Consider the following 25786-nt stretch of genomic DNA (forward strand, 5'->3'; position numbering starts at 1 on the left):
CATCTCTCATTTATAGGATTCTAGCATATTCTGTGTTCTGGCAATTGTAAATCCCCAAAAGTTGCCCTTGTCCAGCATAAATTCTCAATTCTGGAGTATTAATTTCTAAAAGTTTCCATTTCAATAATAAATATTTTATATCCCAAAGTAGCCATTTACGAGCACTTAATAAAAATCTTCCAAAAACAACGAACTGATATTAAAAACTTAAATGTACTATCGCAAAAAGATGGCATACTTTTGGGCTTATAATTTGCTGGATTAACAATATTTACGATAATCTGATAAATAGAAATTGTGACGGGCTAAACTGCAATAGACTCTTCTATTGCTATCCTTATCGAATCAATGGTTAGCTCATCTGATTTTCGAATTTGAATCGTAATGGACGTCCACATTCAATAAACCAGATTTTATTGGAATATGAAAGTGATATCGTTTCGGCTCAGATCCGTAAAACAGCATTTAAGAGCATAAAACTACATTTGAAAATCTAACGGCCCATTTTCGAAGCGCTTTTGCAGCCCTGAACTCATAAGCTGCACTGCAGCCCTGCCAAGTTCGACTTTCGTTAGTTGTGTTATTGATCATATTAACCGTTAAAGATTATTGTTAAAATACTGCAAAATATATCTAAATAAATTACGAAGAGCTTAGCTTACTTAGGAATTAAATGAAACGTCTTGCTACCTAATTAATCGGCGCTGTTTTGGGCTCCAGCGCAGGCGCAATTTCAATGCAAGCTGGCTCCGGCTCGGCTCTGGGGCTCTTGACAGCTGGAGCAGGCTGGCTTCTGGGCGCGCGAGTGGGAAACAATAACATCTCCAGGCCGCCGAAAGGTGCCTCGACCAAGAGGAACATGAAATAGGCCAACAAAATGGTAAAGCCAAAGTCATGCCAGAAGCGCAACATCTGCAATAAAAAAAAAAACACAATTATAGATATATGGCAGAAGGCGCAACAGATGCGTAAGATAACGCACCACTTGATAGTCGCTGAAGTAGGTGCTGGTGCGCGTGATGCCGCCATTGAGAATCTCGATGAGTATGTGCCAGATGTAGGCGCCGTAGGAGAGCTTCGACAGCGGCTGCCACAGCGGGCTGGAGAGGAAGCTGTTGGCCAAACCGCCGTAGCCGTATTTGCAGGCGAACACCAGCCAAACGAGTGCCAGGGGCCAGGCAATCCGTGTTAGCGTCACGTAGAATGCCTCATTAACGATGGGCAAATGATTGCCGTTCGCCGGATATGGATAGAGCGCGAACAGGCAGGTAAAGATCAGGCCCAGGCTGATGAGCCAGCCTAGCCAGACGGTTTAGACGATTCAGCTTAAAGGTTTTGCCGCGATTCACATGCAAATAATAGCCAAAGATAAGGCCAATTATCCAGGGCGAGGCGCGTGTGTGCGTTGTAAAGTATATTTCATCGGACATGCCCCCAGAAGATCTATAATAAATACAAACGTCTTAAAATGTAAGAACACTGTAAGAATTTAGTGGCAACGCTGTCAATTTAACATTAGCCTGTAAATTGCAAGCAGCGTTGCCATTTGCGCGCAGCACTGCAATTCTAGCAGGTCACAATTCAAATTGCAAACTAATTAACAGCTGTCAGCTGAAAAAGTAAGACAAGCAGGCAACACTGCAAACATTTGCAACCGCCTGGCAAATATTTAAAACAATTGACATGAACATGATAAGTAATTATCGAAGCTCGACAACGCGAGCAGTGTTGCCAGTGTTGTTAAAGTAATACAAATTGGCAGCACTGTTATTGCTAACTTGAACTGCCCTTTAGGCTAGATACTTACAAGCTGTAGCCCCTGACTACCATCATGCTGAAGAGGCATGCAGCCAACAGCAGCATGAGCACCACAATGCCGGCAATGGCCTTTTTGCCCACTTGTAGAGCGCAATCAGCAACAGGGGCGATATGATATACAGCTGCATGTCCACGCCCAGATACCAGCTGTGGGGCAGGCACTGCAATGGCAAAGATAACACTTAGTTTGACTTTATAGATTAACATTGAACTTTGTCACCTACCACAGTGTTGGTGGCATAGTTTTGCACATAGAGCAGGGTCCAGAACCAGTTGTCCTCGCAGGGCGCCGAGAGTTGACTAACCAGGCCCTTATAGAGCGGACCGGCGCCCAGGAGGGGCAGGATTCTCATGTAGCACAGTATTGCGAAGGCGACGACAGGCGTGAGGCGCAGATAACGATGCAGATACATTAGCGGCACATTCAGCTTGCCCTTGGTTCTGAAAGAGAGCCAAGTGAGGTTAGGTGCTTCCAACAATTTCTTCTTAATGTATAAATTATTAATTACAGCTATTATTATGTTAATTTGAAATTAAAGAAATATATTCCTTTAAAATAAATCAATCATCTTTCGAACTTCTACGCCGAAGCCAGATAACGTATTAGATCGAATCCTAAATGGAATCTTTTATAATTCGGGGATTTCCCTTGAATTCTTTGTAATTCGGGGAATTTCCCTGACTGGAATATGTGTATATGACATAGTTAATTCGTTAATAAAGAATTCAAGAAATATATTTTTTAAATAAATCGAATAAATAAGTAAATCGAACCCTGAACCGAATTCTTTTTCAATTCGGGGGATTTCCCCTACCTAAACCAGACATCCCATTAAATCGAACCCTGGACCGAAATAATTTTCAATTCGCGGAATTTCCTATATATGAGATGACAGATAGTTACCTTTCCATGGAGCGCAGAGCAACCATAACGACAAGCAGGCCGCTGAGGAAGAAGAAGGTGTCCACGGAGAAGAGGCCATGGATAATGAACATGCTGAAGGGCGATCGATACCACTGGAGAGGATATGGAAATGCAGATTAGTTAGGCCAATGGGCAATAGCTGTGATTGCGTCCGAACTAACCGGTATGACATCCACCAGATTAATATTGGGCGATAGGCCTTGAATGATATAGTCATGGCCGTAAATCACCCAGATAAGCGAGAGGCAGCGTATGCCGTGCAGACAGTCGATGACATTCGGATTCGTTTTGCTGTCCACAATGCGGAAGAGCGCGCGCGAATTGGCACGTGCCGAAAACACCTTGACCAAGGCGGGCAAATGCTCTGCAAGGAGATCGTCTCGATCAGACACAGCAGCAGCGGGGATTATGCTTAGCTACTTACTCTGATCCGCGCACAGGAAGTAATCGTAGAGCGTGGCCAGCAGCAGGCAGCGACCAAGACACACATGAGCACGCTGTAAGTACATATGCATTAGCTGGCTGGATGAATGGATGCAGTGCAGCATTGGCAATACTTACATGGTAAATATGGCCAGACCATCGAGCGACTCACGCTCCGCGGTCTGGCAGCTGGCGGCATTGATCAGCTGCGTGTCGGTGCTCAGTTCAATGTTGAGCAGCTGCTTGAAAAGCTGTCGGAGCAGCGTCTCCATGTGCTCGCCCGTGCAGCTGGCGGGCAGGCAAATCGCCGTCTGCACGCCCAGCATGCCCAGGGCGCCGGCATTGCCGGCCAACATGTTGCCGGACAACAATTTGGCCATGCAGTATTTGCCGCGCAGACTGTGGCCCGTGCTTGCCACCAGCTGATTCACCCTGATGCACTCATCAAAGTTGCCCAGATCCTTTAGATTGCCATAGAGCATGCCCGCGGGCAAACGGCCCCAAGAGTCGATCACTAAATGAGGGAGAGAGGAAGAGAGGTAGCGAGTTACAGTTAGGCAGTTACGCGCGCAACCGAATGCCACTTACTGCGCAGCGGCCCAAATGCTGCCCGTTTGCACGCCCTGGCTGAGCGTTGCCACCTCGGCCAAGCACTGCAGATCCTGTTGATTGGGCAGCCCTGTGCCGGGTATCAACAGATCGCCGCTCGTTATGTTTCGATAATAATCGATAAACTCGACCGCCAAAGGGCGCAACTGCATCAGCCGCTGATAACGATCAATGTCCAGGGACTCGCCGCCGGCGGCCGCCAGGATGCACAGCAAAAGCGCAAAGCCAATTTTATACATTTTCCACGGCAATTGCAGCGGTCTTCAATCGGATTTGAATGCGCTGCGTTGCCTTTTATACGTTACGCGCAAAACCGCGATAAGATTTAGCTGGATCTGCTTGCGACTTAACAATATTCGTCAGAACCTAATCAATAATTGGCCATTGATTAGACCGCGGCGACAGACAGCACTCGCCCGGCCTCGTCGTGCCGCCCGATTTGAAAACCGACGCGTGAATCGCGAACCGCGAACCGTAAATCGCTGACTAATTATTAAGCAGCAGCCAGTCAGTGTCCAGGGGCATTCTCTTCGTCATATCAGCAGCAGGTTCAAGGTGCCAACCAGATGGGCTTTACCCTGATCTCTTGGCTACACCTGTTCGCTGGTGCGTATGTACTCGACGCTACCAGATGAAGGTAACGTTCTTTCACGTGAAAACATGTATCAAATGTCCTATGCTAATTGATTGATTGACTGACGACTTGACGGATTGATGGAAACTTTCACTTTCGCTTACACTTTTATCGTAGGTAGGAGACTTTAAAACTTCACCTAAAAGTTCTTTCAAGCAAGACAGTTTTGAGAAGGATTTCACCTCTTCTGGCCAATCCACCTGCCTTGGTGAAAGTTGCGGTTAAAGGTTGATCGAGTGGAAGCTTAGAGGCTGTAGAAAATCTACCTAATAATCGAAAAGTAAAGCTTGAGCTAATGTTAAGTTCAAGACTTGAACCGAGCAAAGCAAATAATTGTATTACATATACTTTGATAGTTAAATATTTAAAGAAAAGGAAGCCAAATATAGGCCATCATCGTGATGTGCCCACGTATCGGCTAATGCAATCTAATCCGGTACTTAAAAGTTGTCTGGATGATTGAAATCAAAGTTTATTGGCCCAATAACAATACGTCTGCTGTGCATTGAGATATTCTGATCCGAAGTCCAATCGACCTTTGAAACTGGAAAGCATAACCTAACCTAACTTTATATTTATACCGTTATTATGTGTTTTATTATCAGAGTTACAAGTTCGATATTTATTTTTGTTTTGTATTGTTTAGGGAATTTGGATACATTAATCGGACTGACCCATAAAATTATGACATGCTCAGCCTTGGCTATCTAATCGAATGTCAGATTGGGCTGCACGTGTTTCTAAGAAACATTTTCGCATAAACAAAAGCAATTCCAAATAACTCAAATTAGAAGTGCCAAATGATCGATATGTCATCGCACGATGATTCATTCGAATTCGTAAACAATATTTACTAATAATAAGTAAAATAAAATACAATTTTACACAAATCGGCTAATCTAATCGACGAGCACGATTTCAAGCAAGGCCATGAAAGAAATAAGAGCAGAAACGTGCAATATTTAAAGAGAAGTCAGTTATAAAGAAATCCATATCTAAATTAATTGGCTACTTAGTAGTTGCTTTGCTGATAAACTATTTTCGGGCAGTTTGTTGTTGTTGAAGCTGTCGCACAGAGCTTCGTGGTAACTGTACAGTCAGTTGATAAACTTATGTTGTAAACTCGACTATCGCTGGTTAAAGCCGATCATAAACAATATTGTTGGCATTTTATTGATTAGTGTGAAATTCATAATGTAATAAAAACTCACGAATTTTACCTTATGCAACGCGACCCACAAGTGCGAAAAATTGCGGAAAACTATTTTCATCTGACTTACATTCAATTTCAAAACTCTTTGTGTAACTTCTCCAAAGATATATAAAGTTTAGTCCAAAGTTGTAGTGTTAAAAATAGGCACGGCTAAAATTGTGGCTAAATTTAAATTTGAAAAGCCCGCGCCAAGATATCATAGTATAATAACAGTTATCGATAGCTGCGTGAATCGATAAAATCAATCCAAATTCAATATTTTCAGGGTAGTTTTTTTTTACAGCTAGAACAGCAAAGCTATGTCAATAGTGACGTCATCTTGTTATGTCAATCATATTTTGGCTGAAAACACACAGAAAAGTTTACTGCTTACAGTTGTTATGTTCGCAGTTTATTAAGCTTATATCTCCAAATGTAAACATTTCTATTTATTAATATATATATAGAGCGTGATATATGAGTGACCATTCTGCTGGCCACTAAGCAACTCTGCAGCTACCATTCGCGTGTACACGCTCCGTGCAGCTCTGTGTGTATTGCGAAAAGAAGAAGAATATGAGAGCTGACAGCTGTCAACTCGCTTTTCCTTTCTTTCCGGTCTCTGCTCCATAGAAGACGCAAAGTACGTGAAATATATAAAAAGAATCTGTAAAATAATTGCGAATCCGCCAAAGTGTTTAGCTAAATGAAATTGCAGTGAATGCGCTGTGAAACGCAACAGCTGTCAATATACGTGTTATGTGCATATTTATTAAAGTTTGCCATTTATTTTGACATTTAAATGTCGCACAGCGTCTTGTCAACAAGACCCGAACAAACCGAACCACCACAACAACAACAACAACACAAGTTCTAATAAGTTTATATATTTTTTTTTATCTTTTTGTTTTCGTTACGTGCAGCATGTTCATGCCAAAGGCTCATCGTGTCGCCATTTATGAGTACCTCTTCAAGGAGGGCGTCATTGTGGCCAAAAAGGATTTCCATGCACAGAAGCATCCCGAACTGGAGTCGATCCCCAATTTGCATGTCATCAAGGCACTGCAATCTCTGCACTCGCGCGGTCTCGTCAAGGAGCAGTTCGCATGGAGGCACTACTACTGGTATCTGACCAACGAGGGCATTGAGGAGCTGCGCAGCTATCTGCATTTGCCGCCCGAAATTGTGCCCTCCACTCTGAAGCGGCCGACACGCTCGGAACCGTTGCGTCCACGCCCAGCGGCTGGTGGACCACGCGGCCCAGCCGATGCCTCCAAACGGGCGAAGATCGTTCTGCCTACAGACGCGCACCCGGCGGCAGCGGTGTGGACAAGAAGGGCGATGTCGGACCCGGCGCCGGTGAGGTCGAGTTCCGTGGCGGCTTTGGACGTGGCTCGCGCAACTAGACAGCGTTTTTTTTTATTCAACTTAAATTTAAACGAGTTCCCAACTCTGGAACTAACCCAACAACAACAACAAAAAACTAAGAAAAAACAAACAAAATTGTGTGAATGTTTTGTATTATGAAGCAGAAGATTGCAGCAATGCAATACGACAAATTATAAAGCAAGCGCAAAGTGAAACAAGAATTTTATTCGTCTCTTTCTTTTTTTTTAATATTTTTTTTTTCTGCAAAAGTTTACGCGCGCTTTTCTCGCTGAGATGCGCAGCTCTAAAGCTGGCCGAATCGTATGTACAGTGGACGCTCGCAAAGGCGAACACGCCTTGCTGCAATTAATTTGGAAGAAACGACCAGTCGAGTCGTTTTAGCCATGTTTGACTGTATATTTGTCAAGTAGTCTCTGCCTTAAGGCTTTCTTAGGATCTGGAACTCAGCAAGGAGTTGGCTCTAATCCCATTGGAGAGCGACCATTGCAATTGTTATTACTGTAGGATATATTTAAAAGATATCCATTTACATTACATTAAAAAATCACATTGGCTACAGTGGAACGTCCGAGGATTTGAACCCGAATGCTCTACTCTTTTGTATAATGCGTCTTGATCTTGAGGATAATGCATAAACGATATAGGAAGAAAATAACTCACCTTTAGAGCGAAGATGAGAAGAGTAGAGTGAAGGCTGCCTTGAACGCTCACGCCTGGTTCTCCAGTTGCTTTGTTCCGACGGAAGTCCTCTCCAATGATGCGAGAAATCCTTGTCCTTATTCAAACATATATATCTAGGCATATTTATGATAAACTTAATGTCAGATTTGGATGAAAAGCAGCAGAAAGGTTTTTTTCACATTTATATTTGAAGGTATTACAAAGATTAATTTCAGATATTCAGTTATTTTATATCAATAAATAAAGGTATATATATATATATATAAATTGCAAATTGTCGAAAACTTTTGGCCAAATGGATGATGGATGATAACCAGGTTAGCCGCAGCTTTAAACAGTTCGCTGTAATCTTTATTAAAGTTTATACGTAATTATAGGAATCTTTTCAAGACTTGCCCAGAGCGGGGGGAATTCCAGCTTTGAATGTCGAGAGAAGGGCGAACTTAATGCAATTAGTTCCCAGGAAATTCGATGCTCGATAAACAATAAACAAAATGCCAGCAGAAAGAGCAAAAAAATAAAGAAAAAATCATAATATTTAGCTGACTGTTGGGCGTTTTTTTTTTTTTTTTTTTTTTTTTTTATGATACGAAATCGAGCCCGAAAGCCTTTCCAAATATTTGCACAGCCATTGGAAACCGGAGCGGAGCGTAAACAAATGGAAGAATTTCGCCTGGGGCTGGCTTACCAAGAAGCACAGCTGCGCACGGACTGGAAAACTAAAGCAATTTCTCAATTATATACAATTTGTTTAAATAAAATGTACACTTAAGCTAAAGCGTAAATGGTATATCATTTAAATATATATATATATATATGCGGCATATTCTTGATATATGTGGACTATCGTCGCTTTATGCAGATTTTGCCCTTGGCCAAATGCGACATGTTGATCTTGAATTTGCTTTCATTGGAGCGCTTGACCCAAATCTGTGAAGAGAGATGAAAAACGAGATTAATATCAAACCAATGCCAAACCAAGCTGTCGTCAGAAATATTTCAATAGGCTCAGTTTTGTGGGAAGTGAGGATTAGGGTAAGGTATAGACAGATAAACCTTGTAGAGCTGTGTCTTAATCTTGGCTCCAAGTTAAGCTCAAGCGAAATTTGCCGTTTGGAAACGGAGCAAGTTATCAAAGATTGATTTGCCTGGGCACAGGAAGAAGCAACGTGTCTAATTCTCTGTGCTGGAGACTGACTGAGAGCCTGAATGGAGTGGGAAAGGTCGGACGAGTTCATTCTGACTGTCAGCTGCTGGGCACAGGCTGTAAGCAGGCTGAGAGATTGGTTGGAAAATACGCACCACCTCGTTGCCAATGGCTGTGATGGTGGCCGCAAACTTGTTCATGTCCTTGCCCTCAACATAGATCTGCTGGCCGCGACAGAACCAGCGGCGCTCGTAGAGCAGCTTGTTGTCCTCGATGCGTGTCTCCACATAGCTATTCGACTCGGCCAGCAGGTTGTGTGCCTGCTGCTGCTGCTGTTGCTGCTGCTGGGTATTCGTGTAGGAGCCCATGCCGTTCTGTTGCAGCGGCATCGGTTTGCCGCGCTGTATCATCTTGAGATCCGATTCGATTTCCTTGTCATCCAGCTGGTAGACCAACAGCTGGCCGGTGGCGGGCTTCCGTCGCTTTCGATCACCGGCAGCGGCTCGTTGGGCCGACGACGCAGCTTGCGCGTCACCGTTGTCTTGATCTCCATCGAATCGTTGGTCAGCTCCAAGCTGTAGCGTTCGTTCTCAATCTGACGCTTGCGATCCTCAAAGTCTGCTATTAGATTATCCTTGAGATCCATCATCTTCTCATCGAACTCCTTTTGGGCAGCCTTCTTCTCCAGTATATAGTCGCGCTCGACGCATTCGCGCATATAATCCTTGTAGATCTCGTTCAGACGTCGACGCTCCTTTAGCTGATTGTCCAGCTTGCGTACACGCTTCATATATTCCGGATGTATCAGCTGATTCAGCTCCTCCAGCTGCTTCTGCAGATTAATTAGCTTGTGCTGGTACATTCTGCAAAACAAAAAAGAGAATATCAATTGAAATGAAAATGTTTGGCTAGCTTTTCTTTTATATACAACTTACTGTTCCTTAAGCTCGCTGTTGCTGCCAATGTTGTTGTGGTTGTTGTTGCTGTTGATGATGATGTTGTTGTTGTTGTTATTGTTGTTGTTGTGGCTACTGATGATGATGTTGTTGTTGTTGTTGTTGCTGTTGTTGGAAGAGTTGCCGTTGGTTCCGCCATAGCGATGGGGACTGCGGAACTCCGTTTCGCTAGCGTCGTCAGTATCTGGAATTGTGAAACGTTCCATGGTTGAGAGTCGACTGCGTTTAGATTAGATATTTGGCGGACTGGCGGCCGACTTGAGCACTTGCCACCTCCGCGGCGGCAGCCAGCACCTCGTTTGCGCTTACCTTCTTCGCTGCGTTCATCTCCAATCGACTCGTCGTCGTAGTTGTCGCCCGAGTACAGCGTGTAGTAGGCGTTCATTTTGCTCAGTGTATACGACAGCTTAACTGGCAGGCAATTAACACTTTTATGCTTAAAATTTTTCAGTTTTTTAGTAATTTTATTGCAATTGTTTATATTTGTTGCGCTGATAATGTACATACACACACAAACGCAGGGCAGACAGCTAAAAAGTGTTGCACAGTGCAAAATGCACAGCGTTGCTGCGATTTAATCGATAATTGTTAACATGTTTTACAACACTTAATACGTGACACGTTAATTTAATGCAATGTGCAGTGTGACCAGCTATATATTTTTATTTAAATTGGGGCGCTGTCGTTAGATTTGAATTTACGTTAGTCGAAATGATTAAATAATTAAAGTGCCAAACGAACGATTTCGAAGGCACCAAATAAGTTTAATCGAATAAAACAAAATGCAAATAGCAATAGTATAACAGCATTAACACGTGCACTTAAGAACTTACCCTCTAAAAAACTGAAGATAAACAATGATCGAGAACATTCTACATAACATTTATATGTATATATTTATATATATATATTAATATATTGTGTGATTCATTCTATATTATTATGAATGAATATACGACAGATCAAAAGATATAATGTTTCTACCCACAATTAAGAGCGCCCACATTTTTATACATATATAGTTTTTAGTGCTCATTTGTTTCATTTCGAAATATTTCAATGCGCATAAGGAATGTTTGAAGTTATGACAACACAAATATGCCAACATCTGTACACACATAGATATTACATATTATTGTCGAAACACTTTTAGTTTTGCTTGCCAAATGCTCATGCTTTGCCCCAGCCCCTTTCCCTGTCCCCGTCCGAGTCTTGTCCGCCTTGTGCGCTGACACATACGTATGAAAACGCTGTCGTCAAGCGTTGACGCCCACGCATAAGATCCATTTGCCTTAGTTGAATAATTGGCGTATTATACATCAGCCAAAAATTCCATGCTAAATCATCGCGAGCGAATTTTGATTGATTTGCAGTTGTCCCGGCAAAATTGTGCTTAAATACCTATGCTTGTGTATGTATAACGGCCCACAGTCAAATCTCGACTAACGAACCAGTGTTGGGTAACCGATTTTCTCCCAACCCATGAAAAAGAGTACCGTTAGATTTGATTCGTTTGCACAAGAGATCAATTTTTGTTAGCAGCATAGAGAATCTAGGGTTTACCCAAGGCAGATTTTACTGTATTTAAGTATATTCATAAATCTATATGAGACAGATGCAGATGAACATTCTCGACGATGCTATGGGAAATTTGTTTTTCTTAATTTCAACGTTAGTCGCTTTTTGCGCTTCGCATATTGCCAATGCACACACACACATCATTTATATATATGTGTGCGTTAATGCGAGTAGCACAGTCTTAGCCGAGATCGAGATCTTTGTCGCCTTCAAGGTCGACAATTTGGATGAAAATGAGTTTATTGTTTGGACAGAGCGGCATAAACGGCCGCGCCGCAGCATCCAATCCATGTGGGCGCTGCCAAGATGATTGTTATTTTATTTTTGTAATTCATGATTGAATTTATTTTATTAGCCATATTTTGTTCGACTTGTTTTTTTGTATTGCTCCTTGATTCGTGACAACTGCTAAAATATTTCAAAATAATGTGCATAATTGCGCCCTGAGGCTGATGACTCCTGCGCAACGTTGCCACACCGTAAAAGGACAAGCCCGATATCGTTCGATATGTATGGCGCATGCGATGCTGCTGCACAATGTCATCGATTACTCATCGCGGTTTCCATTTGTTTACAAACAAATCGAAACGCTGCGCGACACACACAAATATTAATCGAAATCTGTCTCCAAAGTTGCCTCCAACTTGTTCTGTGTGAAACACAAAAACTCACTCACGCACACACACACACACACACACACACACACACACACAGACGCATGTATTTAGAACGTAAACCACATAGCTGGAAGTTACAAAGTGGCTCAAAATGTGTCGTTCTTTGCCCTAAAACGGCAAGCGTCAGTTAAGCTTTAAACCGGTTGACATTGCCGTTACCGGTTACACTTCCACCCACAATGTGATCTGTGCGCAAAAGAGACAACTGCCAATGGCGGCAACAGTCACATAACTGTTTGTCTATTTTTAGCCGCTTGCGGCTATTCGATTTGTTTATAATACATATGTACATATATAAATATATTATTATTTCTTTTTTTTTTTTTTTGGTTTTTGGAAATGCATGTTCATTAATTTAATGTCATGTTCACATTTTTAACTAACTACCTAATTGCTTTTGATTATAAAAAATGTTTAACATAAGCAAAAATTCCAAAAAAATAAACAGTTTTAGTAAAATATATACAAACAATCATGAACGAAAAAAGAGTCCTGTCTTTGGCAGAAACTTATCTAACATTGAGGTGCAGTGCGCCTATAGAATACCCTTCCTTATCTACATATACTGTGAAAGTTGTTACATAAGTTACCAATGTATATGCATGACGGATAGGATTATAAAGATATATAAATTAAGAATATTTGCATTTTACCTTAGTGATAAATATATATATGGCTGCTATTGGCGCTTGCAAACCTGCCCCAAGAGTACGTATTAGTAGAAGATCGTCACAAAATGCATGACTAAACCGTCACAGACTTCAAGGTAGGGCACTCACGAGAGTAACACTTGAAACTGTTTTACCTCACACCACACTTGCAGGCCCACTCACGCTCGCACATCGCAAGTCATTCACTTGCTTTTTGCCGGCCTGAGAGAGCGAGCGCTGTGGATGGAGAGAGCAAGTCGTGTCAGTGTGTGGGTGCAAGTGCGGCCACTCGCTGCCATCTTGGCTTCACAACGCGCGCTCTCTCTCTTCCTTTTCACTCACTGCTGTTCTCTTGTGGTTGCGGCCGCGGTGTAGCGCCGCGCTATAAAAGCGTCCACACGCCGAAAATGCAAAACAGTCAAACAGAAATCTTTGAAACGCGTTGAATTGTGCGACACGAGTCAATCAAATACACACACATATATATACAAAATAATACATAAAAAGAATACATTGTGATTTTTTTTGGTTCTGATTAGAAAGTGAATATATATATAAACGCACACACAAGCACAAGCTGACCAAGTCCAATTGGAACAAACACAAGAAAACAGCGGTGCGCGTGAAAACAACCCGAAGCAAAAAGCAGAAGCAGCGGCAGCAGCAAGCGCAAGAAGTTTTTTTAGATTTATCTAACACACACACACACACACAAACACAAACAAAAAAACAAAAATGGCCGAGTCTAATAAGAGAAATATTCCCATCAAATTGGGCGACTTCAGCGTTATCGATACGGAATTCAGCAGCATACGTGAACGCTTCGATTCCGAGATGCGTAAAATGGAGGAGGAGATGGCCAAGTTCCGTCACGAGCTGATGAACCGCGAGGCCAATTTCTTCGAGTCCACCAGGTAGGTGTCCAATTAGCAAATGTGCTGTCCAATCGGAATTATTTTATATGTAGCTCTTTGAGCGTGTTCTTAAATGTGTGCGTGTGTGTGTGTGTGAGAATGTGCTTGGATCTTGTTAACATTGTTTCTAGGCAGGTTACTCAGCAATGGTTATCTAGATAATGTTCAGGTCTGAGTATTTCTCAGATCTTCTTGATCTTCTTTTCGTATTAAAAGATTTACGCACGAATTTGGCCTCAGCTTAAGATACAACGTTAATACATAACTGTAGATAAAAGAGTGTTGGCTAACGTTTAAACTTTAAACATTTGGCGGCACAGCCTTCAATGTTTTTTGTTCTTGGCCGTAATTTGCAAAGAATTTTCCAGAGCAAATGCTGAAGGCAAGAGAAATATAAATTTATATTTATACTCAATTATCGACAGCTTTAAAAATAGATCAAAAACCTATTTCAAACAGATATCTATTAATATTTTTACTGTCAAGTGAAAAATTTCCGAAGAAACAACAAGAGGGCAGATTATATCGAATTATACCAGATAATGAAAACGATACTCAACTCTAGTTTTCATGGGAACGTTACGTGCTGTTTAGGATATCCCGAAATTTCCATCTAATAATAGGCATGCCATGGCTAGCAACATCATCTTCGTCATCATCATCATCATCATCATCATCATCATCTTCATCATCATCATTATTATCATTGGCACCGACAGAATGGCTGGATTACGTACGGGTTCTAAGGCCAAAACACATCGCTGAATGCCCCAGATACTCGCACACATTTTCTTGCCTGAGCAAATTGTTTTTTGGGGGGAATGAGTCACATTGGTTTTTCACGCCGAAACCACCCTTCCCCCACCCCCCTCCCTCCCCCCTGGCTCTCTTCCAACACGGCTACTAAATATATATGTCTACATAGTATGCATACGTTTTCCATTTGTCTTGCCATTTTCTTGGGGCACCCTCCCCGCGCCACTTGCGCATATTTCAAAATTGCTAAATATTTTCGAGTCCGTTTTTTTTTTTGTTCACTTGATCAATTTTCGGCTGTTTTGTCAGCAGAAAGATATGTGTACATATTTATAAATATGTGTGTATTTGTTGTTGTCTCAGAATGCAAATCTGCCTTGTAACGGTAACCCATGGTTGCATTTAGAGAAAGAAAGATGGGCAACATATAACAGATTTTAGCACACGTTATGAAATGTGGCGTAACGGAATTTTTTTTTCTTCGTGCAGCCTCAAAAATCTGGCATACTTGCCAGATACACGCATACACACACACACACGCGCATGTAGACGTGAATATATAATTCAAATATTTACTAAATAAATAGACAATGTGAAGGCGGCCGTTAAAATTTGAAAGAAAACAAAAATATGTATGTACTAAGCACAGCACACACATAGTGTGTACACACTTAGACGCACACATATACACACACTTATACACGCATGTCTGCCACTGTGAAGAGCAAAATGACGTAGCCACTGTCGCCGTCGCGGTTGCGCCTCGCTGGCCTTTCCAATCTGTTTGCGGCGGCGGCGACGGCGGTCGCGTCGCGTGGGCGCCACTTGAGGGCGAATTCGAAAATCATTCGCCGCGAGTGGTTTTCAGTGCCTTTTAACACAGCTTCGGCCATGGGCAATGACATAATCGAAGCGATTTGTTGTTGCTCTCTGTTTTGTTGTCTTCCTTCAGTGCATTTGCATGCGCAGCAGCAGCAACAGAAACTCAACGAAACTTTCTAAGCAAAAAGTTTAGGATAGTTCAATTTACCGTTATATTGCGTGCAAAACAAAAGTTTTGTCAAACTGCAATTAAACAAAAATTTTCGTTTGTTTATTATGTTTCGATGGGCACCAAAAAAGCCATGGCAATGCAACCGAATGGTTGGTTGCAAAGCTCTTGACACTGTCCAAATGTCGCTCCATGTGTGGGCCATTAGAGATGGGGGGGCGGTTGGGGTGCTCGAAGCGATGACTCAATTCGTCAATTTGCTATCGAATATTGGTCGTGCCTGGGCCCTCTCGTAGGGCCCTGTTAGCTGAAATTAAATGAAATAGAAAATATATAATGAATTGTTTGGCGGCTGTTTAAAAATAACCGATCACGTCATCGTCATCTGGCTCGACAAACCTAAACAAAAGGCAACTAATTGATTTTTTTTTTTCTTCCAGTATTGCCATAGTCAATGCGCATGCACTACATAAAGACACATTTACACACATACATATGTAAATGCATATGTGTATATGTATGTCTGTGTGTTTACACGATCCTGGGATAGCATGTAAATTCGATTTATTTACTCGCACAGTTTTGATTAGGCTTAAATGGTACTTGGCTAAATTGAAACTGTCGTTGCCTTATTGTTTGATTTTCTATACGATTCCAGGGCGATTTATCGCCCAACAAACAACCAATTTGTGTAGCAATTCTATTGCGGCCGATCTGCCAATTACATATATAGTGTATATCGACTATGCAGTCGGGCTGTACAAAAAAAATAACGTGGTTGACGGGCGGACGATTAGACACGTTTGTTTATGCAAATAATAAATAGAAAACATGTCTCGACCGCAACATTTCTAAATATGTACAGTATGTCAATAAAGTGTTTTGACTAACGAAAAAAAACTAATTTTTTGGGTTTAGTTGAAAATAAATGTACCTAAAAGTGAGAATTTTTTTTCAATTCTAATTTATTTCGATTCTATATTTTTCCTAGAACTTAATGGCAAAAAGAATTGTTAAATAACATTACCCAAACATTTTATAAAATTAAAAAACTAAAAACATTCAAATTTTATGCTGTCAATAAAGTGTTTTTACACGAAACTTTATTACTAAATAACAATGTTAAAAAAACAGGAATATTTTTTTTTAATACTTTGTGTGGCTGCCATTAGCGTCACATACAGCCTGCAATCGCCGTTTCATTGAAACAATAAGGTTTTGTATGTATGTTTCTGGAATCTTCTGCCATTCTTCCAGTACAGCAGCTTTTAAATCAGTTTTTGATTTTGGACTCCGCTTTGCGACTTTTTTTTTCAAATATGACCACACAAACATCTATTGGATTCATATCTGGACTTTGTGGTGGAGTGTCTAACACCTTTCCACAGTTGTACAACAGCCAAACTCTTACCATATGAGCTTTATGCTTCGGGTCATTGTCCTGGTAAAATTTAAAAATTGGCTTATTGTCCTCATAGAATCCAAATTTCTGTGCACTACTGACGAGATGTGTCTGTAAAATGCTCAGATATTGTCTAGCATCCATGGTATTCTCAATGAAGGTCAAATCTCCTACACCCTTGCTCGAAATACACCCCCACACCATCACTGATAGTTTTCCGAATTTAACGGTTGGAATAATATTGCGGTTTTCCAACGCTGTTAGTGGCTTTCTCCAGACTCTGGATGGCCCATCGTTGTAGAATAGCATCATCTTGCTTTCGTCACAGAATATGACGTTACTCCAAAAATCGTTCGAACTATTTACATGGACTTGAGCGAACGATAGCCGCTTCAAAATATTCGCCGCCGATAGTAGAGGTTTTTTCCTGGCAACTCGTGATGTGTAGTCATTGGAATTCAGTAATTTTCGGACAGTTTCATGTGACACATCAACACCACTTTCTTCCTTGAACTCCTGAGCAATATCCCTAAGCGAAATTTGTGGATTTTTCTCAATTTTTCTCAGAATTTTTCGCTTATCTCTGTCAGAAATTTTGCAGGGTCGACCACATACTGGCTTTGCCTCTAGCCTATCTTCCTTATTGGCTCTGTTTAATATGTTGTATATCGTTGCTTTTGATAAATTAAACATATCAGCCAGTTCCGAGACTTGACGTCCCATCTGATGGTTATAATACACCAGCTGAGCGACTTCAAAAGTTGTTCTTTTTCCTGGCATTTTATTTTTCATAAAATTAAAGCAAAACGTTATAAATTGCAATAGAAAATGACAAGAAAAGTCGAAGACACAAGAGAAGCCAAAACGCATGGGCCCAAATCTAACGGGATCACCCAAAAGAGAACGGCAAAACAATTTACCGTAGCTGTAAAAACACTTTATTGACAGCATAAAATGTGAATGTTTTTAGTTTTTTAATTTTATAAAATGTTTGGGTAATGTTATTTAACAATTCTTTTTGCCATTAAGTTCTAGGAGAAATATAGAATCGAAATAAATTATAATTGAAAAAAAATTCTCACTTTTAGGTACATTTATTTTCAACTAAACCCAAAAAATTAGTTTTTTTTTGTTAGTAAAAACACTTTATTGACATACTGTACATACATATATATATATCTCTTTATTACAATAACAACTTTCCTCTTGAAAAGCTCTACTAAAAAAACAACAACTACAACCAGGTATTATGCTCTATGAAAATGACAATGATTTTTTTATGGAAATTCGTTTTGTGTACAATCTTCAGTTATTTATTTATATTTTGTTTACATATATGTGCATATGTATGTGTTATTTTGTAGACTTTAAAAATCAATATATTGCAACATTGTTAATAATATATGTATACATGAGTGCACATGTGTTGGTAAACACTTACTTATTTTTTATGTACTTTGTGCACACTGTGTTGACTGACAGATTCGTGTGTTGTCACTTAAAAAACAGTTTAACAAATTCATTTTTGAAAACTATGCACACGCACACACGCACATTATATAAATACACACATTGTATGTGAAATATTTGGCAGGTGTTTCAGAATTTATTTATTGCTTCGTTCTTCAAAAGTTCAATCAACTTTGAATAGTTTCTGTTGCGTAATGCCAAACATTCAACTTTTCCAGCACTATAAAAAAATCAATTATTTCTAATATCCCCCTCTCTCATTCTCTCTCTCTCTCTCGTTCTCTCCCGACCTCAAAAATCTTGGCACCTTTGCCAAATAAGTGTGTTCTTCAAGTAGAAAATTTGCTGAAATGGTATCTGGATCGATTTATATAATGTAGACTTATGAACAGGATTCTCTTTAAAGGATAACAAAGAGAGAGAAGGATTATGTATGTGCTATCAGACATACATATAAAAGATCAAACCTATTTATATATACATACATGTGTATATAAATGCTTACTTAGGTTGACATGTGAGCCATCCCCTTCTTGGCGCAGCTGCCTTAACAAATTATAAATAAACTCTGCTCCCGAGCGGAAATCCGAGCTATTTATAAATATTTTAGGTTAGTTTTTGTGCAGCTGTAACTGTAAAAATGCGCGGCTCAGCTGAATTTTCAGTTGCATTTGAAGCGCGTTTGGCAGCGGTTTTAAAAAATTCCAATTTCCAAAAGGGAAAACAAGCAAAGAAAAATGGATGCATTTACACGCACTTTTCATAAAACTTTTCGCACAACAACTACAACAAAAACCAGCCCAAGGTCTCAAATTTATGATTTGTATCTAACCTCTTTAATTTGATATGTTACCTTTTTTTTCGTGTAATTATTCTCAACTAATTCTGGTTTTCCCAAAAATTATGCTTGCAGCTCAACGACAAACTCGGCGCTGCCCTCACGCGTGCCCAAGCAACAGAATTATGTGTCGGACATTAGCTCGCCTTTGATTCAGGTACGTTCTATAATATCTATACAAATGTCGCCATATCATCTAATAAATTTGCTTTCCTGCAGGATGAGGGCGACAACAAAGTGCTGAAGCTGCGCTTCGATGTCAGCCAATATGCGCCCGAGGAGATTGTCGTCAAAACTGTCGATCAGAAGCTGCTTGTAAGCCTAACTATAAATAAAATATATTTTTATATATGTATATATACATTTGAGGGGCAGTTCTGACAGTTGTGTGCACTTAAAAGCTAACACTGAACCCATTGAAAATGGCTAAGAAGAAGTCCGACAGGCAAAGGGAGACTTTATTGGTTCCTATCAAAAGCCGATTCGAACTAGTCATATCTTAGTTTGTCTGAGAAAGACTTTATCTGCTAAATATCGATATCGATAACATGCCTCCGCTTCCATAAAATCGTTATCGAAATCCTTTTTTCAAAGCTTAAAAGAGCTAGAGACAGCAAACTTGGCATATAGACTATATATATATTAAAAATCGGACTGTAAGCACCGAAGTTCATCAGAGTCTTCTCTCAGTCTGTTACATACATTTGCACCAAACCAAAATACCCTTTTTACCAATTTTTAAGAGGTATTTTGCGTGTCTAGAGAAATGTACTCGCTGGAACTGCCCATTATTGTATATATATATATATGTATTATAAAATCCCATAACATATTTCAACTGAATAATAATTTGGTTTTTCTGCTTGTTTCCAGGTGCATGCCAAGCACGAGGAGAAATCAGACACAAAGAGCGTTTACAGGGAATACAATCGCGAATTTCTGCTGCCCAAGGGCGTTAATCCCGAGTCGATACGCTCGTCCCTCAGCAAGGATGGTGTCCTGACCGTGGACGCGCCCTTGCCAGCGCTCACTGCCGGCGAAACCTTGATACCCATTGCGCACAAGTGAACAGCCAGAGACGTTCCCGCCACCCCCATCCCTGAGAGCAGCACGGGCAGCATCTTCTCCAGCAATAAAGCCCGCAATAAACACACAATATATCAACCTATCCGCAACAGATGCCCAGCGTATTTCTAGCACCATACTAAAAAAAAAAAAGAAGAAAATCACCGCAGTTTCCCAAAGTTGACTTTGGGCTCAACAAAATAGAATTCAGAATTGGCCTAAATAATTACACTATGTTTTTTTTTTTTTTCGTTTTTGCTAAAATATATAAATACTGACTTACTACTCATACTTAACTGTAATAACTTAAGTGTAATGCAAATTATTATTAAATTTGATTAATTTAATTCATATTTATAAATCACGCAATTAAATGTTATTATTTTCTTGTCGTACTATTGCCTGTTTTATATCTCGTTGGTTTCAAGGGAAGGCCTATAATTATTATATAGTTTCAATGCACTTTCAAAGAATACGAAATCGGCTTGAAGCTATCCTGGCTGGCAAGCCCAACAGAACTTTTCGCTGGTTCAAATCACGCTTCGAACCAACGTCTCGCCGAACGTCGAACCAAACCCAAGTTTTCGGCTTATCTAGCTTTTTTTTCTCTAGTTATACCTAAAAAGCCAAGTCGGAACGAAGTATGGGCAGGAACTATATAAATACCTAATGGGCTGTTGCTGAGATGTTTTTATCAGCTTGTTACAAACAATTTCTCAAACATTTTATATACAAGAAAATGTTGTTGCCATATTTATCTGGAGGCCAAGCCATGAAGAAAGAGTCAAATATCGTGAAAATCGGATGAGATTTGACCTATTTATGTGTTGGGAAAATTCGACCTATGTGTATATAGGATCATAGAGGGCATAGCCCGGCCTTGGCCGTGGCACGTTTAAGATAAATTCTTGTACAAATCTTTGAAAATAAGTTTTAACACGATCGGAAGGTAAGCAAACAAAGTTTCACACGTACGATTTTCGCGATTTTTCCACACAAGCGGGTGGAATTGCCTGAAATCTACAGTGGAAATTACAGCTTAATACCTAAGTCGGGACAAATAAAGCTTAAATTTTGTTTAACGAGGCAAAAGTAAACCAAAAACCGAATCAATTGCAGAGAAGTCTTGCAGCTTTTAAGATTGTTTCCTAAGGCTACGCTGGCTAAAGAACAGCTCTAGAGCTGTACGAATCTCTGATCAGGTGAAACTCTTGAGTAATTTGTGTTTTATATTTGTGCCTAGTTGAAGCACAGCTCGTTTACGGCCCGTTGCTATTCTTGCACCTGGAAGGTAACATTAGTTACTATCAGATTAAATTGATATACTCTTTATACTTAGCTGTCCAGATGCCTTTGGGTCTAGTGTCAAACTGTGCACTGGCTGGGTCGTCAATATCTAAAATATAAATCGTAACATACTGAGACACAGTTTATTTATTTTTTTCTCTTTTTTTAGGTAACTCGGAACGTTGGAAAATAATTTTGGGCGCTGTTACCGTAGTCAAGATCCATATACTGGCATAGTTATGAGCAAACGTTATTTTGGAACGGTGCGACGTGAAGGAGCATGTTGAAGAGCTAGCTGGCCCGCTCTGAGCAGTGTTTGGGCCGCATATCAATATATATATATAGCTGTACGCCTCCGATACGTACGCCTGGGTATGTACGTCACAATGTTGTACACTTTTGCACATTTTACATTAAACATTAAAAAAAAAATATATATATTTATATATATAATAATAATAATAAATCATATTTATAATAACCTTTTTTTCATTTCCTCGTATGACCCCTGTGAATGTAGGTAACTAGCAAAAATGCAAGAGGAGCCAGAGCTAAAGCACGAGCCGCTCGATGTGGACAGCGATCCGTTGCGTCTGCCGACATCGCTGCTAATTGAGGATCCCCGATATCGCATTCGGCCCATGCAGCAGGTGATATCGGCTTTAGTTGGCGGACTGATTACAACATTTGTGGGTGAGTAGCAAGCGGACAAATGCGCTGTTATACGTATTCTAGCGGATGCAGTGGCATTTCCCCAGTGACGCCGCTTGAGGTGGTTAAGACGCGGGTGCAGACCCAGACGCAAAGCCAGTCGCGCAAGCGTCCGGTTGTCTCCAAGCTCTGCTATGTCTTTCACAATGGCCTCATGACGCACGTGTGCAAGCCGAATGCCACCGACTGCATGGCCAAGAGTGCGGCGATGGATGCAGCCAATATGCGTCCACTGCGCGGCGCCATGGTAGGTGATAGTATAGTCCAACGATCGTGACTGATTTTCCTGATCTTTGGCAGGATGCTTTTCTCAAAATCATTTGCGGCAACGGCGTATTTGGTCTTTGGTCGGGCCTGAGTCCCACGCTTGTCTCAGCGCTGCCATCGACCATTATCTACTTTTTAACATACGAGTATCTGAAGCATTCGTTTGCGAATCTATATTACATATGGCATCCGCGTCCATCCAACATTGCCGACAATCGCGACAAGGAGAAGCTGGTCAAGACAGCAGCTGAGGGACGTCTAACTCTGCCGTCTGTGGTGCCTATGGCATCGGGCGTCTGTGCGCGCACGGTTGTTGTTACGGCCATAACGCCGCTAGAGATGATTCGCATTAAGATGCAGTCGGGCTACATAACGTATACGGAACTGTGGATTGTGCTGCGCTCGCTGATCAAGTCGCAGGGAGTGCTGGGATTGTGGCGTGGCTGGCCGCCCACTGTCATGCGAGATGCTCCCTTCTCGGGCACCTATTGGGCTGCCTACGAGTCCATGAAGCGTGCCTGCAATGTGACGGAGCCAACGTTTTGGTTCAGCTTTGTGACGGGCGCAGCCTCCGGCGCGGTGGGTTTATATTGCATTCAATCCCTGCCTGTCATTTATCTGCAATACAATTTGATTTTATTTGATTTCCAGTTGGCCACCTTGGTGACAATGCCCTTCGATTTAATTACCACACATACGCAAATTGAACTGGGACAGGATGTGCTATACTCCGATTCATCTGGATCGGGCAAAGGCGGCACTGGTGGTTCCGCAACCACGGCTGCCACCGCATCGGCTCCGGCCAAACAGTCGGTGTTTACACGCTTAAGCATGATATATCGCCAGCAGGGTATACGGGGGCTCTATGTTGGCGTTATACCAAGGATGCTACGAGTTGTGCCAGCCTGTGCCATTATGATATCGGCATTTGAGTACAGTAAATCGTTCTTCTTTCGCTATAATCTTGATTTAAAGGATACCGGTATGTAGCATAACGGAACTCTTTTCATTCTAACACCGCGATTAGCTTTTGTATCGATAGACTTTCTTAAGCCACAACACATACATATCGATAAGTTAACGCATACCGATACATACTGGCATTTATCGAAAAAATATTGGCAATAAGCTGTATACACTTCATATATTCTCAAAGCAACTACATATGACATGATTATGATACTATGGTAAGCTTTAACGTACTAGAGTTGTTGAAACAACACAACACCAGAATTGCGTGCACAATTAATAAGTGAAAATGCCAGATCTTATGTGCAAACAGCTAAATTGGCAACACTGATGGCACCAGCTGTTGCATCGATAGTACTGCTCAACTATCGATATGTTTAAAATAAACACATTGCACGCACACACACAAACAGGCGCACACACTCACACATTAACGTGGGCAAACAGTTTTTTTTTTTTTTGTATTTATCAGGGGCTTAAAAGTCCTACCTATTAAATGACAATAAACACGCGCAAAGAGTCCGCACATATAAACTAAATCTTCACACTAGGTTACGGACGTGCTAATTAAAGCGTCAAACAGAAAGTTCCAGAGTACAAGATGAAACCCAGCGCAACCATGCCGGAGGCCAAATATGAGACCCCGGCGAACCAGACAACACAGGCCAAGTATACAATGATAGATCCCAGATTTCGCATACGTCCTATGCAGCAGGTAGTGTCCGCCTGCACGGGTGCCATGATAACAGCCTGCTTTAGTAAGTGATATACATACATATGTATATATATAAATATCTAATTCTATCTATCTATTTCATCACAATCTGTGCGCATTGCAGTGACGCCTTTGGACGTAATCAAGACCCGTTTGCAGGCACAACAATCGGCACTGCTGTCCAATAAATGTTTCCTATATTGCAACGGCCTCATGGATCACATATGTCCTTGCGGTCCGAACACGCCCCCGCCCACTTCTAGTCATGCATTTACCAAGCTCTCGCCTGCTTCTGCCTCCTCCTCCTCCTCCTCCTCCCACTTTACGGGCACCATTGTGAGTCGATATTGAATCTATAAATTGAGCTTCTAACTGATTTTTTTTTTTTGTACCGCACAGGATGCATTCATTAAAATTAGCCGCACTGAAGGCATCGGGTCACTCTGGTCTGGCTTGAGTCCGACGCTCATCTCGGCCTTGCCCTCAACCATTATATACTTTGTGGCCTACGAACAGTTCAAGGCACGTTTCACCGATCTGCACTACAAGTACCTGGCGCCAGTACAGAGTTCACCATATAGTCGGGACATTCCAATGCTGGTGCCATTACTGGCGGGCGTTACGGCCCGCATACTGGCTGTGACCTTTGTTAGCCCCATTGAGATGATACGCACCAAAATGCAATCGCAAAGGATGACTAACGCCGAAATGATCGGCTCCATACGACAGGTGATGCAGTCGCAGGGTATTTTGGGTCTATGGCGCGGCCTGCCGCCCACCATACTCCGCGATGTGCCCTTCTCTGGTATTTATTGGACCTGTTACGAATATCTCAAGAGCAGCTTTAATGTCGTCGAGCCCACGTTTGGCTTTAGTTTTGTCGCCGGTGCCATTTCAGGCTCTGTAAGTCTTTACCTAAAAACCAATCACTGAATATATTTTTTTAGCGTCCATTTGCTTGTCCAGGTGGCTGCATCGATAACCACGCCATTTGATGTAATTAAGACGCATGAGCAAATCGAGTTCGGTGAGAAATTCATATTTACAGGTAGGCCACTTGCTTTACCGCCCGTCGCACCCAGATCCACTAATGATAAGATTATTTGCCCCACACTAGATAATCCGCCCAAGAGTACGCCGACCAGGTCAGTCATGGATCGTATGGCAAGCATTTATCGCTTGAATGGGCTGCGGGGCGTATTTTCAGGACTCGGACCGCGTTTGTTTAAAGTGGCGCCAGCCTGCGCGATCATGATATCAACATTCGAGCATAGCAAGGCTTTCTTCTATCATTACAATGTTGACCAGCATAATCAGGCGCTGTTGGCCATAAATAGTGCAACAAAAGCGAATACGACCTCAACATATGATACGAGGGCAAAGGACTAGATGGACTGGAAGTGGCTCGACTTGCTTTCCGTGTGCCTGTAAATATGTAAATTAATACCAAAGTTAAAAAAACAAAACAAAAAACAAAAAAAAAAAAAAAACAAACCAAAATCGCTGGGTTACAACAATTTACACAGTTTGAGATTCGAAGCCTTTGTAAAATTGATGAGTAAAATAAATTTGTTTTTTTTTAAATAAACCGAAATTTTTTTAAAAAATTCGAAATTGGCGCCACATCGATAACATGCGCGTATCGCCAGCAATCGATGGACACAAAAAAAAAAATTAAGGTACAAAATGGGCTGAGCTTAACAAGAAGCGAAACACTTTGCT

The 25786-nt window shown here is 41.3% G+C and overlaps 3 protein-coding genes, 1 long non-coding RNA gene and 3 pseudogenes across 11 annotated transcripts; 4 read left to right on the plus strand and 3 right to left on the minus strand.

The window, feature by feature from the left end:
- Positions 1-397: 397 nt before the first annotated feature.
- LOC116652288 (nose resistant to fluoxetine protein 6-like) lies at positions 398-4014 on the minus strand (annotated as a pseudogene).
- A 2072-nt stretch (positions 4015-6086) lies between these two features.
- On the plus strand, positions 6087-7190 carry LOC116652292 (small ribosomal subunit protein eS10B-like; annotated as a pseudogene).
- Positions 7191-7850: 660 nt separating this feature from the next.
- On the minus strand, positions 7851-10312 carry LOC6634420 (sin3 histone deacetylase corepressor complex component SDS3-like; annotated as a pseudogene).
- A 2799-nt stretch (positions 10313-13111) lies between these two features.
- LOC116652290 (heat shock protein beta-1-like) lies at positions 13112-20294 on the plus strand. Of its 3 annotated transcripts, XM_032440596.2 has the most exons (5): positions 13112-13593; positions 17957-17986; positions 19126-19207; positions 19270-19365; positions 19924-20294. In XM_032440596.2, exons 1-5 carry the CDS (start codon positions 13415-13417, stop codon positions 20116-20118), a joined length of 582 nt encoding a protein of 193 aa, XP_032296487.1. In that variant the 5' UTR covers positions 13112-13414; the 3' UTR covers positions 20119-20294. The 3 variants fall into 3 exon arrangements, with proteins under 3 accessions (XP_032296487.1, XP_032296488.1, XP_070066899.1); XM_032440597.2 differs by lacking the exon at positions 17957-17986 and having other exon boundaries at positions 13123-13593; XM_070210798.1 differs by lacking the exons at positions 13112-13593; positions 17957-17986 and adding an exon at positions 18935-19017.
- LOC116652291 (uncharacterized) lies at positions 20019-23207 on the minus strand. Of its 5 annotated transcripts, none has more exons than XR_011417100.1 (5): positions 23070-23207; positions 21885-22998; positions 21612-21798; positions 21451-21511; positions 20019-21399 (listed from the first exon to the last, which is right to left on the minus strand). It is a non-coding gene; the product is annotated as an uncharacterized lncRNA (long non-coding RNA). The 5 variants fall into 5 exon arrangements; XR_011417099.1 differs by having other exon boundaries at positions 21451-21533; XR_004305267.2 differs by having other exon boundaries at positions 20019-21511.
- LOC116652289 (solute carrier family 25 protein Shawn-like) lies at positions 21936-24040 on the plus strand. Its single transcript, XM_032440595.2, has 5 exons — positions 21936-22095; positions 22161-22360; positions 22414-22959; positions 23032-23362; positions 23901-24040. Exons 1-5 carry the CDS (start codon positions 21936-21938, stop codon positions 23918-23920), a joined length of 1257 nt encoding a protein of 418 aa, XP_032296486.1. The 3' UTR covers positions 23921-24040.
- LOC6634491 (solute carrier family 25 protein Shawn-like) lies at positions 23762-25652 on the plus strand. 2 transcript variants are annotated; one of them, XM_015169606.3, is made up of 5 exons: positions 23762-24107; positions 24189-24400; positions 24464-24967; positions 25031-25091; positions 25182-25652. In XM_015169606.3, exons 1-5 carry the CDS (start codon positions 23951-23953, stop codon positions 25451-25453), a joined length of 1206 nt encoding a protein of 401 aa, XP_015025092.1. In that variant the 5' UTR covers positions 23762-23950; the 3' UTR covers positions 25454-25652. The 2 variants fall into 2 exon arrangements, with proteins under 2 accessions (XP_015025092.1, XP_002058229.2); XM_002058193.4 differs by having other exon boundaries at positions 23765-24107; positions 25031-25112.
- The last annotated feature ends 134 nt before the right edge of the window (positions 25653-25786 follow it).

The sequence above is a fragment of the Drosophila virilis genome, unplaced genomic scaffold (assembly GCF_030788295.1).
Source record: "Drosophila virilis strain 15010-1051.87 unplaced genomic scaffold, Dvir_AGI_RSII-ME tig00001128, whole genome shotgun sequence".
NCBI classification, from domain to species: Eukaryota; Metazoa; Arthropoda; class Insecta; order Diptera; family Drosophilidae; genus Drosophila; species Drosophila virilis.